The following is a 13,627-nucleotide window of genomic DNA, read 5'->3' as shown; positions in this document are numbered from 1 at the left end:
CCTCTTCTCATTGCTGTCATCAGACAGAAGGTACAGGAGCCTGAAGACACACACCTCAAGGTTCAACAACAGCTTCTTCCCCAACGCCATCAGGTTCTTGAACCGACCAGAAAAACCCTAATTCTACTTCGGACTATGTTTCCCTCAACTTGCACTAATGCTGTTACGTTATTTTTGTTTCTTAGTCGTGTAAGTTATATGTAATTTATGTAAAATTAAGTTTATGTAATTTATGTTTGTCATATTTGAGATGTACTGTGCTGCTGCTGCAGAAGGCTAATTTTCATGGCATTTATACCCTGGGTATGTCTGCTCATGACAATAAACTTGAATGTGTTAATTCAGTGAAGAGATGACTTTCCCCTAAGAGAGTGAAAACTGTAATGGCAGAAAATGTAGCAACTGCAATCAATTTCTGCAATTTTTTCAGAAGGTTCGCTGTGATATTAGAACCAGAATGGCTTATAATTTCATCAGTTTTGTGTTTCCATTAGTCCAGCTTCAGTTTGGGAAGATCATCTTAGCTGCCATGTTATAAAAGTCCATAGCAGAGTTTCTACATAACTAAGGCTATGAATACCGAAACTATGCCTTTGATCTAAGTTCTAGTAACAGTTCTACTAACCATGATCATCAAGGAATACAAAAGATCAAGTCAAAACACTTATTTCAGGAACTGAAATCAATTGAATTAAATAGTCTCCATAAGACCATTTTTGAAAAGATTCTGGAAGATACCTCACTGCTGTAAATTGTATGATGTAGGACAACAATCAAGTAGAAAGTGAGGCATCAGGGATAAACATAAATGGAAGTGCTAGTATAATACAAAACAAAGTACATACCGTTAGTTTTGGACATCGATCAAGTGACACTCAAAACTTGTTTCATCACAATTAGTCTCAAAATTTGTAATATTAAGTTCTCCAAAAAGATGAAAGAAAGCAGTACAAAATAGCTAAATTTCTAAATTTGCAAGTTAAGCCAATTTTTAAATTAATTATTTTTGTTTAAAGTTACACTTTGCTCATGAAATTAGAGTTACGATTCAGACGGAATGAATTTCTTACCCAGTCCAATGCCACTATTATCCAATAGGTAGCTTAAGTGATCAAACATGGCTCTTTGATTCTGACGACTGATGCGACAGAAATAGCACAAGAATCGGCAGCAGTTTGTCACCATTCTGGGGAACCGTATCTCCTACAAAAATAAGGCAATGAAAGTATAATGAACATCTGATAACATAAAAAATGTCCATTTATGCTCTCACATTGAATAAACGGCTATTGAAAATACATCTACAAAGGTAAAAGATTAACACTTAAAGCTTTGAAGTCAAAGGTAAAATCAAAATCCATTGAAGCGTCCACTGTCATGAAAGATACAAAAGATCTAGACAAAGGGTTTTCCCAGTACCTTGGGTAACAGATTGGTGCCTCAGTCAACACCTCCAATAAAATTAATTGGCTGTTCATTACATTTTAAAGTAGAAGTTGAGAAAATATGAAAGTATGAGACAAAGCTAGCTAAAAATGTAAAAACAGTAAGAATTTCTATGGATATTTTAAAAAGTTAAGGTGAGCACTGGTCCTAAAGAAAGTGTTTCAAGAATTAATAATGGAAAATAAGATGTCAGATGAATTAAACAGGTACTTTGCATTGGCCTTCACTACAGAGAATATTTAACATCCCAGAAGTAGCTGCAAACTGGGAAATTGCAATTTGCATATTTTAAGTGCTATGTACAGTGTGAGTTTTCTTACTTAAGTCAGGTTAGCTGTGTTAAAATCAACTGGAAAGACCGGCTACCCTTAGAGTGGAGAAGTCCCTTGGTCTGGGTGGCTTACATCTTGGGTTCCTAATGAGGTAGCAAAAGGACTGCTCAGAATCTTGAGACCTTTCCTGGACACATGCAAGTGGATTGGGAAATACAAATTGTAAGTTAATTTTGAAGGAAGGGTGCAAGGACATTCCTAGTGAGCACAGGTCAGTCAGTTTAGAATTGTCATTGAGTACAGTAAACCCTTGACTTTCATAGAATATAGAGCAGAACAACACAGGAACAGGCCCTTTGGCCCATAATGTCTGTGCCATGGTCTGTCAGGCACCTACCACTCTGTGTAAAAAAACTGATCTTGCACATCTCCTCTAAACTTTCCCCCTTTCACCTTAAAGCTATGCTCTTTGAAAAAGACTCCGACTATCTACCATTTCATGCATTTATCTTTCATAGTTTTGCAAATTTGAGGTCAACTAAAATATGCTGGTTACCTGATGAGTCCTGACAATTCTCTCAGCACTGCCCCAACACCAGCACAGGAAGCCCCTGCGACGCTGCCCACAGGAGCCCCCTCAACAATGCCCCCAAGCACAAAGACTGCTGAAGCAGGTATGTGAGCAAGGTAAGTTTATTAACAATGTTATACTATTTATTACACTTTGGATACATACTGTACTGAACCCTTATTTGAGTTTGCAGTATTTGGGATTCATGGCCGCTTCCAGAATGGTTCCCCCGCAAAAGTTAAGTGATCACCATATAGTTTTAGGAACAATAATCAGAGAAAAAAATTAACAAGTGATTTGAAATAATTAGCGAGAATCAGCATGGATTTGTAAAAGGCAGAATGTGTTTAACTAACTTCATAGAATTTTTGATACAAAAATAGACTGATGAATGGAATGTGTGACAGAAGACTGGTTAACAAAACTGATGCTCATGGAGGGTCAGTGTCAGGACAAAATCAGCAAGGTGTGGTAAATGGTTGCTTTTCAGACCAGGTGATGAATGGCAGTGGGGTTCTCAAGGGTCACTGCTTCTTTTGATATGTAAGTAACTTGATGACTGGACCACAAAGAAAAATTTCAAAATTTATCCATGATCCCAGATACAGCCATGGCAAAGAGTGAGCTGATACCAAATGACAGCACAGGATGGGGATAGGTTGGTGGAATGGCAGACTATCGGCAGACTAATACAGAGAAGTACAAGATGATACACTTTGGGAAAAGGGATGGTAAGTGGCAATAGAGATTTAATAGTACTGTTCTAAAGAGTGAATTGGAACATAAAATCATGTGCATAGATATTTGAAAGTTGCAGGACATATTGAGAAATAATAAGCGAAGCTATAAGATCTCAGGCTTCAATTAGTCATGAAAGCAGGCACATTATAGTGAAATCAGTGTGGAGCATGTTAATGTGCATTTTGAGATAAAGAACAAGGTAGTGTTGGGTCTCTTGAAAAATGTTAAGGTGGATAAGTCCCCAGGGCCTGATGGGATATACCCAGGTTATTAAGGCAAGAGATGAGATTGCTAGGGCTTTGACCATGTCCTCTCTAGCCACAGGAAAGGTCCCAGAGGATTGTTCCGTTGGTCAAGAAGGAAAATAGGGATAATCCTGGAAACTATAGATTGGTGAGTCTTACGTCAGTGGTAGGGAAGCTATTGGAGAGAATCCTTAGAGATAGGATTTATGAGCATATGAAAAACTATGGCCTAATTAGGGACAGGCAGCATGGCTCTCTGTGGGGTAGATCATGTCTTACCAACTTGATTGAGTTTTTTGAGGAGGTGACCAAAATGTGGATGGCTGGGTTAGTACGTTCAGAGATACAAAGATTGGTGATGTTCTGGATAGTGTAGAAGATTGCCAAAGGATACAGCGGGATATAGACCAGTTGCAGATATGGGTGGAGAAATGGCAGATGGAGTTTAATCCAGCCGAGTGTGAGGTGTTGCACTTTGGGAGATGAAATGTAAAGGGACACCTTGCAGTTAATGGCAAGACCCTTAACAGCATTGATGTACAGAAGGATCTTGGGGGTCAAAGTCCATAGGTCCCTGAAAGTGGCTGCACAGGTTGATAAGGTGGTAAAGGAGTCAAATGGCATGCTTGCCTTTATTAGTAAAGGCATTGAGTTCAAGAGTCGGGAAGTTATGTTGCAGCTTTATCAAACTCTGGTTTGGATGCTTCTGGAGTACTGCATTCAATTCTGGTCGCCCCATTATCGGAAGGATATGGAGGTGTTAGAGAGGATGCAGAAGAGGTTTACCAGGATGCTGCCTGGATTAGAGAGCATGTGCTATAAGGAGAGGTTGGACAAACTTGGGTTGTTTTCTTGGAGCGGCAGAGGCTCAGGGAAGACCTGATAGAAGTTTATAAGATTATAAGAGGCATAGACAGACAGCTGGTATCTTTTTCCCAGGGTCGAAATATCTAATATAATCATGCATTTAAGATGATAGAGGGTAAGTTCAAAGGACATGTGTGGGGCAAGTTTTATCTTTAAACACAGAGAATGGTGGGTGCCTGGAATGCGCTGCCATGGGTGGTAGTAGAGGCAGATACAATAGAGACATTTAAGAGGCTCTTAGATAAGCACATGAATATGCAGAAAATGGAGGAATAAGGACATTGTATCGGCAGAAGGAACTAGTTTAGTTAGGTGGTTAGTTACTAGTTTGATTAGTTCAGCACAACATCGTGGACCGAAGGGCCTGTTCCTGTGCTAAACTGTTCTACGTTGTATTATTCTAAACCTTATAAAGCTCTGGTATAATTCTTGTCAACATTTTAGGAAGGATGAGGTTTATCTGAATGGTCCCATGGATAAACAGTTTTTGACTGGGTTAAAGAAGTTGGAGAAGCTGCAGTTGTTCTCTTTGTGGCAAAGGACAACTAGAACAAAGATCTATAAGATTATGGCATGTTTAGATTAAGGTAGAAAAGCTGTTTCAATTAACTGATTGTGCATTGAATATAAAATTTGAAGTTTTAAGGGATACAGGGATGCAAAAAAGCAATTCTTTGGCCTGGAACTCACAGCCTGCAAGGTTGCTAGAAGACAATCAATCAATTCAAAACGAAATTAGGTGGCACAGGGGAAATAAAACTACAAAGCCAGAGGTTAGATCCTGGAGTGGGACTGAATGAACTGCTCTATAGAAAGACAGCATTGGCTCAACTTTAGTACATTCTAACTATTGAATGCTATCAAATATGATGCCCTATGTGTGACAAAATATGAATGAGATGTAAAGTCATAGCATACTGTTGAACTAACTCAGTTGCTAAAATAATGTGCATCATCTGTGAATAATTCAAAATATTCTGTTTAAATAAGATGTGATAAAATACATGAATCACAATTCAATTCAGAATTCAGTTTAAAAACACATAATTACCTTGGAATCACCACCACCCAACACATTCACCATTACTTCCATAACAGTCTCGTGCATACCCAAAGCACGCATCAAGTTTGGATGCTGATAGAAGACTTTATTGTTCATGATGTTTCTGGAAAATAATAATAATGCTTAAATATCTTTTCCTTTAGCTTTCATAAAAATGTACTAATCTTACAATCTAATCATTGTAATGTTATTGCAATAGTATATTTTTAAATACTTTTATTTAAAGCACAGTATCACTTTATTGTCAAATTCACATCTTTTACTTGTGGTATAACAAGTTATTCCCAGCCAGTTTAAACCCATTCTCAGTGATAACAGTTCCACCAGGGTTAAGAATTCCTTCTGATGGTGATGCTCTCCTTGGTCTTGATTATCCTTTTAACAAAGATATAGATCTTAGTGAATGACTGCAATTATTTGAATTTTTGGTTAGTATTTTATGACCAATTTCTATTAGTTCATTTGGCAGAATTTGAGGGGGTGGTATCAACAGGCGATGGGATAAGGCATGAGACCCTTTAACTTGGTATCCCAAAAATCTGTTTTGTTACAAGGAAAAAAATCAAAACTGTATGAGGACTCCACAATTGAACTGAAGTGTTGAGGTACAGAGAATCATAGAAAAGTACAGCACAATACAGGCCCTTTGGCCCACAGTGTTGTGCCGACCTCTGAACCTTGCCTAAGACTATCTAACCCCTTCCTCCCACATATCCCTCTACTTTAAATTCCTCCATATGCCTATCTAGCAATCTCTTGAATTTGGCCAACGTACCTGCCGCCACCACCGCCCCAGGCAGCGCATTCCATGCCCCAACCACTCTCCGGGTAAAAAACCTCCCTCTGGCATCTCCCTTGAACTTCCCACCCATTCCTTTAAAGCCATGCCCTCTTGTATTGAGCATTGGTGCCCTGGGAAAGAGGCGCTGGCTGTCTAGTCTATCTATTCCTCTTAATATTTTGTATACCTCTATCATGTCTCCTCTCATCCTCCTTCTCTCCAAAGAGTAAAGCCCTAGCTCCTTTAGTCTCTCCTCATAATCCATACTCTATAAACCAGGCAGCATCCTGGTAAATCTCCTCTGCACCCTTTCCAACGCTTCCACATCCTTCCTATAATGAGGGAAAGACAATCAGCAATCACATTATCTTTGCCTTTAATGTGAGTTATCATGAGATCAAACTCTTGCAAAATTAAACTCCAGTTTAACAGCCTTCTGTTCTTGTTTTTGACTCGGCTCAGAAACACCAATGGGTTATGATCTGTATACACAGTCAATGGTTTCTGAGCGGTGCAAACATATACACTGAAATGTTGCAAGGCTAAAACAAGCGACAGTAATTCTTTCTCTATGGTGGAATAATTCTTTTGATGCTCATTAAATTTCTTTGAAAAGTAAGCTACAGGATGGTCAATATCATCAAGGTCACCCTTCTGCAACAACACAGCTCCTGCAGCTTCATCACTGGCATCTACTGCTAATGAAAATGGCTTTTCAAAGTCAGGTGTTCTGAGCACAGGATGGTAGCATAAAATGGCTTTCAGCTTCTTAAATGCTTCTTGACAAGAATCTGTCCAAACAAACTTTACTCCCTTCTTCTGAAGATTAGTTAGGGGAAGAGCAATATCAGCAAAATTTTTACAAAATTTTCGATAATATCCAACCATTCCCAAAAATCTTCTAACAGTCCTCGTACCTGTGGGAATAGGGAACTCAGATATTGCTTGAACTTTTGCCTGAACAGGAGCTTGCTTGCCTTGACCTACAACATAACCAAGATACGTCACAGTGGCATGGCCAAATTCACTTTTAGCCAAGTTAACTGTAAGGTTAGCCTTGGAAAGTCTTTCAAACAACCTTTCTAACGCAGAGATGTGATCCTCCCATGTATCATTCCCAGTCACTAAGTCGTCAATGTAGGCATCTGTATGTTTTAACCCATGAATCACTGAATTAATCATTCTTTGAAATGTTGCCGGAGCATTTTTCATTCCAAATGGCAAAACATTGTATTCATACAATCCAGAAGGGGTTACAAAGGCTGAAATCTCCCTTCCTCTATCTGTTAATGGAACACACCAGTACCCTTTTAATAGGTCAATCTTTGTAAGAAATTTTGTCTTTCCCACTCTGTCTATGCAATCATCCACCCTAGGAATAGGGTAAGCATCTGACTTTGTTACAGCATTCACTTTCCTATAATCTGTGCAAAATTTAACAGTTCCATCAGGTTTAGGTACAATAACACAGGGCAAACTCCAATTTGAAGTAGAATGTCTAATAATATCATTTTCCAACATGTATTTGATTTCCTGATCAACAAGTTTACTTTTTTCCACATTCATTCGATATGGGTGTTGTTTGATTGGTTTTGCATCCCCAACATCAACATCATGGGTAATTATCGATGTTCTGTTTGGAACATCTGGGAACAGATTTTTAAATTTTAAAATTAATTCTCTCATCTGTTGTTTTTGTGAAACTTGTAAATGGTCCAACTTCGTTTCAAGGTTCTCCATGATATTTTGGTTTTTCAGTTTCGATGGAACAATATTTGGTCTAAATTGGCCTTCCTCAACATCAACATCAGGCATTCTAGAAACAACCTTTACACCATCCACCAAGGCCACAACTGAATCCCTCTCATAATAAGGTTTTAGCATGTTTACATGACAGAGTTGTGTTTTCTTGCGTCTATCTGGTGTTTTGATTATATATGTTAGATCAGTCACTCGAGATTCAATAACATAGGGTCCAGAAAAACGAGCTTGCAAGGGATTATTTTGGCTAGGGAAAAATACCAACACCTTTTGCCCCACTGCGAATGTCCTAGGCCGAGCACGTCTATCAAAATATGTCTTCATTCTTATCTGGCTTGTTTTCAGATTCTCTCTCGCTAGCTGGCAGACTCTCTCCAACCGAGTTTTAAATTTTTGGACATAGTCCAACAGACTCAAGTGAACTTCCTCATTAACCCATTGCTCTCTTAACAACTCCAAAGGTCCTCTCACCCTATGTCCAAACACAAGCTCAAACGGACTAAATCCGATTGACTCCTGGATCGATTCTCTAACGGCAAACAAAAGTAAATGGATACCTTCGTCCCAATCCTTGGTGTTTTCAAAGCAATAAGTCTTCAGCATATTTTTGAGAGTAGAATGAAATCTCTCCAGAGCTCCTTGAGATTCTGGGTGATATGCAGATGATACAATCTGCTTTGCTCCCAGCTCATAGACTATTTGTTGAAAAATTTTTGACATAAAATTACTACCTTGATCAGATTGGATTTCTTTTGGCAAACCAAACAAGGTAAAAAATTTTACAAGAGCCTTTGACACCGTCTTGGCCTTAATATTTCTAAGGGGTATTGCCTCTGGAAATCTAGAAGTGGCACACATGATGGTTAACAAATACTGATTTCCAGTCTTAGACTTTGGTAAGGGGCCAACACAGTCTACAATCACCTTCGAAAAGGGTTCCCTGGACTATCCCTACTACCTTTTTTGATCAAGGGGACAACACTTGCCACCCTCCAATCCTCCAGTACCATTCCCATGGACAACGAGGACTCAAAGATCTTAGCCAACGGTTCAGCAATCTCCTCCCTCGCCTCGCGGAGCAGCCTGGGGAATATTCCGTCAGGACCCGGGGACCTATCTGTCCTAATATTTTCTAACAGCTCCAAAACATCCTCCCTCTTGATATCTACATGCTCCAGAACCTTAACCTTACCAACACTGTCCTCAGTGTCATCAAGGCCCCTCTCCTTGGTGAATACTGAAGAGAATTATTCATTGAGGACCTCACCCACTTCCACAGCTTCCAGGCACAGCTTCCCACCTTTGTCTCTAATCGGTCCTGCCTTTACTCTCGTCATCCTTCTGCTTTACACAGAAGACAGCTTTAATTTGCCTCTGGATACCATATATAAATTTCCTTCCACAACATTGACAACCCAGGTGGCACAGTGGAACAGCTGGTAGAGATGCTGCCTCACAACTCCAACCGCCTGAATTCGATCCTGACCTCGAGTGCTGTCAATGTGGAGTTTGCACATTCTCCCTGTGACTGCATGGGTATGCGCCGGGTGCTCTGGTCTCCTCCGAGACGTGCAGGTTGTTAGATTAATTGGCTCTGTAAATTGCCTTTAGTGTGTAGGCAAGAGGTAAAGTTGGGGGAGTTGGTGAGAGAGTGGGGAGAATAAAAATGGGATCAGTATATGATTAGCATGATTGGGCACAGACATAATGGGCTGAAGGGCCTGTTTCTGTATAAAAGTACTTGTCGCCACACCATAGGAAGGATATGATCACACTGGAGAAGATGTGGAGAAGATTTACCAGGAGTGGCCTGGGATGGAACTTTTCTGTTATGAGGAAAGACTGGGAAGGCTGGGTTTGTATTCCTTGGAACAGTGGAGGCTGAGGGGGGACCTGATTGAGCAAAACAAAATTACAAAGGGCCTAGATAGGATAGATAGCAGGAAATTTTTTATCATAAGGGAGACATCTATAACCAGAGGACAAAAGTTGAAGGTGAGGAGTGAGAGGGATCTAAGGAAAATATTTTTCAACCAGATGATGGTTGCAACCTGGAACACACCGTCTGAGAAGTGGTGGAGGCAGGTATTATACTTAGAAAGGATTTGGATGAGCACTTGAATCACCAAGGCATAGAACTGTATATACCAATTGCTGGTAAATGGGATTAGTATAGATGGATACTTGGTAGGTATAGGCATGGTGGCCAAAGGACCTTTCTTTGTGCTGTATGATCTCTCGCTACGACTCCATAACTTCCAGTAAGAAAAACAAAATAAATGAATTTTAATAGAATAGAATCAGACTTGTATTCAGGTCAAAACTAGAACAGTTTATCTGGAACATATATTAAAATATCTTCCTTGCCTCCTTGAAAACTCCAGATTTTGCCACATCATTTACTGTTGTATTGGATCAGCTATTTCAAATCTACAGTCTGCATGAAGAGGAAAGATAGTACTAGGTGACTACTGACTACTGTTTCTTTCAGCTGTAGTTATGACCTGTGGGAGGTTCTTCTGGATATTTACAGGAGGTGAGCAGTGGGGTAGAGGGGCAGGCTCATTGGGAAGGAGCTCTATAAAGGAAGCATTGAAGCATCCCGGGAAATGCTCTCAAAATCAACAGTGGGACACTTTTCCCCACTTTTCTTTGCCCAACAGATAACAGACTGCCTGTCTGTTAGTAGGAAAGCCAGAGGTGGAGACGAAAGGGGACAGGGAGATAGGGAGGAATTACAAGGGAAGGAGGGGTTAGAGGTCTTAATTAGAATTATATATTGTGATCAATACATACTGATCATAGCAAGTGTAGAGAGATCATGACTAGAGTTTTGAGGAAATCATGGAGGGAGATCATAAAAAGTTGTGATTAGATGATCATGGAACCAAGGACTGGACATGCAAAGTCAGAGCAAGATATTGCAAAGGGGCATTGGGAAATCATGGAGAGAATGCAGCGATTGAGAATGAGGTTGCTGTTATGCCTCTCCTTGAAAGATTTTATGAACTTAGCCTCCTCCGATGAGCAAACCGTCACCTATCCCCACTACAAATGAAAGTGGGTGGGTTGTGTTCCATTTGAAATTTTTTTTTTAAGAGTTTAACTTTTCAATTGATACAGTCCAAACTCTTGTAGGTTAATAGTACACTCCCTCTCCAAACCCCCACTGGACCTTGTGTTTAAGGTCTATTAATGAAATGGAGTTTTTAGGCCATCTGACCTTGGTGAGGGCAAACTTGCAATATATTGTTTGGCTCTATTCACTATATTAATAAAAGGAAACAGAGACATTGGAAAGTGTACAAAGATTAATAAGAGTGACAAATGAACTGAACAGTTGTACTCAAAGAAAGAAAGAACTGGCTGAGGCTCTTTTAAGAAGTGTTTCAACTTGTGGCAAAGAGCAAAATGAGGGTCCATAAATACAAGATAGTCACCAACTGAAGAGAACTTGGAAGAACCACTTTCCCAAAAAGTAGCAGATGCTTGTTTGCTTGTTTAGTCATTATGACGCAGCAGGACAGGCACTTGGCCTATTGATGCCATGCCAGGTCCCACCGGAGCAAACCCAAAAACTCTACTCCCCCCTCCTTATTTCCTGGCACTCTATTCTCCTTCACGTATCCATCAACTTCCCTCTCTTTTCTTTTGCCACATCAAGAGAGTAATCAAGCCAGATTGTATCAGGGGAGGACATCTTTGGGACGTGGTCAGAAACCATTGCAGCTGGTGGAACTGTAGACAGAACATACAAACGTCACATGGACAGCACTGGAGGTCAGGATCAAGCCTAAGTCCCTGGAGCTACGAGACAGCAACACTGACAGCTGGGTGCCATATACGAAAGGTGCATTTTAGAGGAAGCAAGATGAGAGAGGGGAGATTAGAGATTATTGGAATTCAAAGAGCTTTGATAGAAAGCAGCTCAAGTGAAGCATAACTAGATACTGGATGGCCCAAAGGCCTATAGCATAATCTATTTAACGCTTGTTAACAATGTAGCAGTCAGCATAATGCTATGACAGCACCAGCAACCTGGGTTCAATTCTGGCCGCTGTCTGTAAGGAGTTTGTACGTTCTCCCCATGTCTGCTCCAGTTTCCTCCAACACTCCAAAGACATACAGGTTAGGAAATTGTGGGCATGCTTTGTTAGTGCTGGAAGCACGGCGACATTTGTGGACTGCCCCCAGAGCACTCTACGCAAAGATGCATTTCACTGTGTGTTTCAATGTACATGTGACTAATAAAGATATCTTATTTAATTTCTTGATACATACCCAATACTCTGGATCATAAGCCTCTCTTCTTCTGGACCCATCTGGACAATGAGCAATGAGCGAATCTGACCCAGACATTCCAACAAGTTCATAGTGTCCTCCACAGATGTAGCATTAATGATATAGGCCTTTGGCATAGCACGGATAAGTTCACCAATGCCATCGTACTGTCGATGCAGCAAGCTAAACATTAACCGCACAAGTTCAGGATTTTGGATGAAGGCTTCCTGGGCCCAATGAACCACTGTGTGAGAAATCAGCTCCTGCAATGTACCTTTAACAGAAAATAATGCACACCAGATGTAGTACATGATCACATAAAATCATACAAATCTTTGGACATTAAAGACAGCATTTTCAATTGAAGACAAATGCTAATCTGATGCTAACCTTATAACCTCCGAAGGAGCAATGTCGACAATTTCAGTTCTGTACCAGTTTAGATTGATCATATTGACATCGTGATACACCAATACTGCTTGTACCTTACAGCTCCTGAGATCCAGGTTTGATTCTGATCGTACCGTTGTGTGGAATTTGTATATTTCCCTTGCGGGTTTTTCCTGGGTCCTCTGGTTTCCTCCCACATTCCAAAGATGTACTGGTAGGTCAATTGGCCAACCTTAAATTACCCACTTGCGTAAGTGGCTGTTCAAAGAATTGTGGGAGTTGATGGCCATGTGAGAGAAAATTGGTTACAGGGCAGTAAATGGGGGAAAGGGATGGATGGGATTGCTTCAAAACCCAACATAATCTTAATGGGCTGTATGGCCTCTTTCACCATAAGGAAATGTAAATATGAAATATGGAACAACCATTTTAGTGCTGAGGAAAATTGACCTCATTGGTAATCGTGAAAATAGCTTTCCTTGCAAATTGTAACTGGTCCTTATATGAAAAATGAGCACTGGAAACCCAGACCCGCATCACCAAAATGACCAAAACAATGGTCATAGAACTTTGAAAATGTACAGAGATGTCAGATTCCACAACAAATATCCTATCAAAATGGGTAAAATGAAATGAATGACCTGGATTTTACAGTGCAACTCAAAAAGCTGGAGAACTCAGCAGGTCAGGCAGCACCTATGGAAGGAAATGGACAGTTGAAGTTTCAGGTCGAGACCCTTCATCAGTCCAAATGTCAACTGTCCACTTCCCTCCATAGATGCTGCCTGACCCACAGAGTTCCTCAGCCTTTGGATAATGGCGGTGAAGCTGTATACATTGTATATAATCCGCTGAATAAACTCAGTATTGAAACCTGCCCCTTTTGCAATGTAGCTTTCAAACATCAGTTTTGAAAGTCAGCAGCTATAATGTCAACAAGCTGATTGGCCAGGCTGAGTGTTCTTGATCATCTGAAAAAAGGTAGGGTTGAGGCTAAAGAGGTGGTTAGGCACAGAGAAGGAAGCAAGAGATCCTTCCTTTCAGAATGATTAGCTTGATAATCAGAAAAAAAAGTGGGTAAACAGAACGTGGGTAGAATTAAACATAAGCAGGTCTATATGTCAACTTGTAGATGTCCAGCATGGAATATTGACTCTCCACATCCAGGGTAAACAACATGATGAAGTGAATACACAGTAATTTGCAGGG

The 13,627-nt window shown here is 40.2% G+C and overlaps 1 protein-coding gene across 9 annotated transcripts in view; it reads right to left on the bottom strand.

Moving 5' to 3' along the window:
- LOC127586448 (ryanodine receptor 1-like) overlaps positions 1 to 13,627 on the bottom strand; it is a 625,703-nt gene that overhangs the window by 370,692 nt on the left and 241,384 nt on the right. For all 9 annotated transcript variants that reach the window (XM_052044410.1, XM_052044408.1, XM_052044411.1 and 6 more), the window contains 3 exons: positions 12,029 to 12,302; positions 5,194 to 5,308; positions 1,071 to 1,203 (listed from right to left, as the gene is read on the bottom strand). In XM_052044410.1, the coding sequence (XP_051900370.1) occupies positions 1,071 to 1,203; positions 5,194 to 5,308; positions 12,029 to 12,302 (522 nt within the window). The remainder of the gene's footprint in view (positions 1 to 1,070; positions 1,204 to 5,193; positions 5,309 to 12,028; positions 12,303 to 13,627) is intronic.

This window comes from Pristis pectinata, chromosome 35, assembly GCF_009764475.1.
Source record: "Pristis pectinata isolate sPriPec2 chromosome 35, sPriPec2.1.pri, whole genome shotgun sequence".
Classification (NCBI taxonomy): domain Eukaryota; kingdom Metazoa; phylum Chordata; class Chondrichthyes; order Rhinopristiformes; family Pristidae; genus Pristis; species Pristis pectinata.
This window is presented reverse-complemented; position numbering and strand designations above follow the sequence as displayed.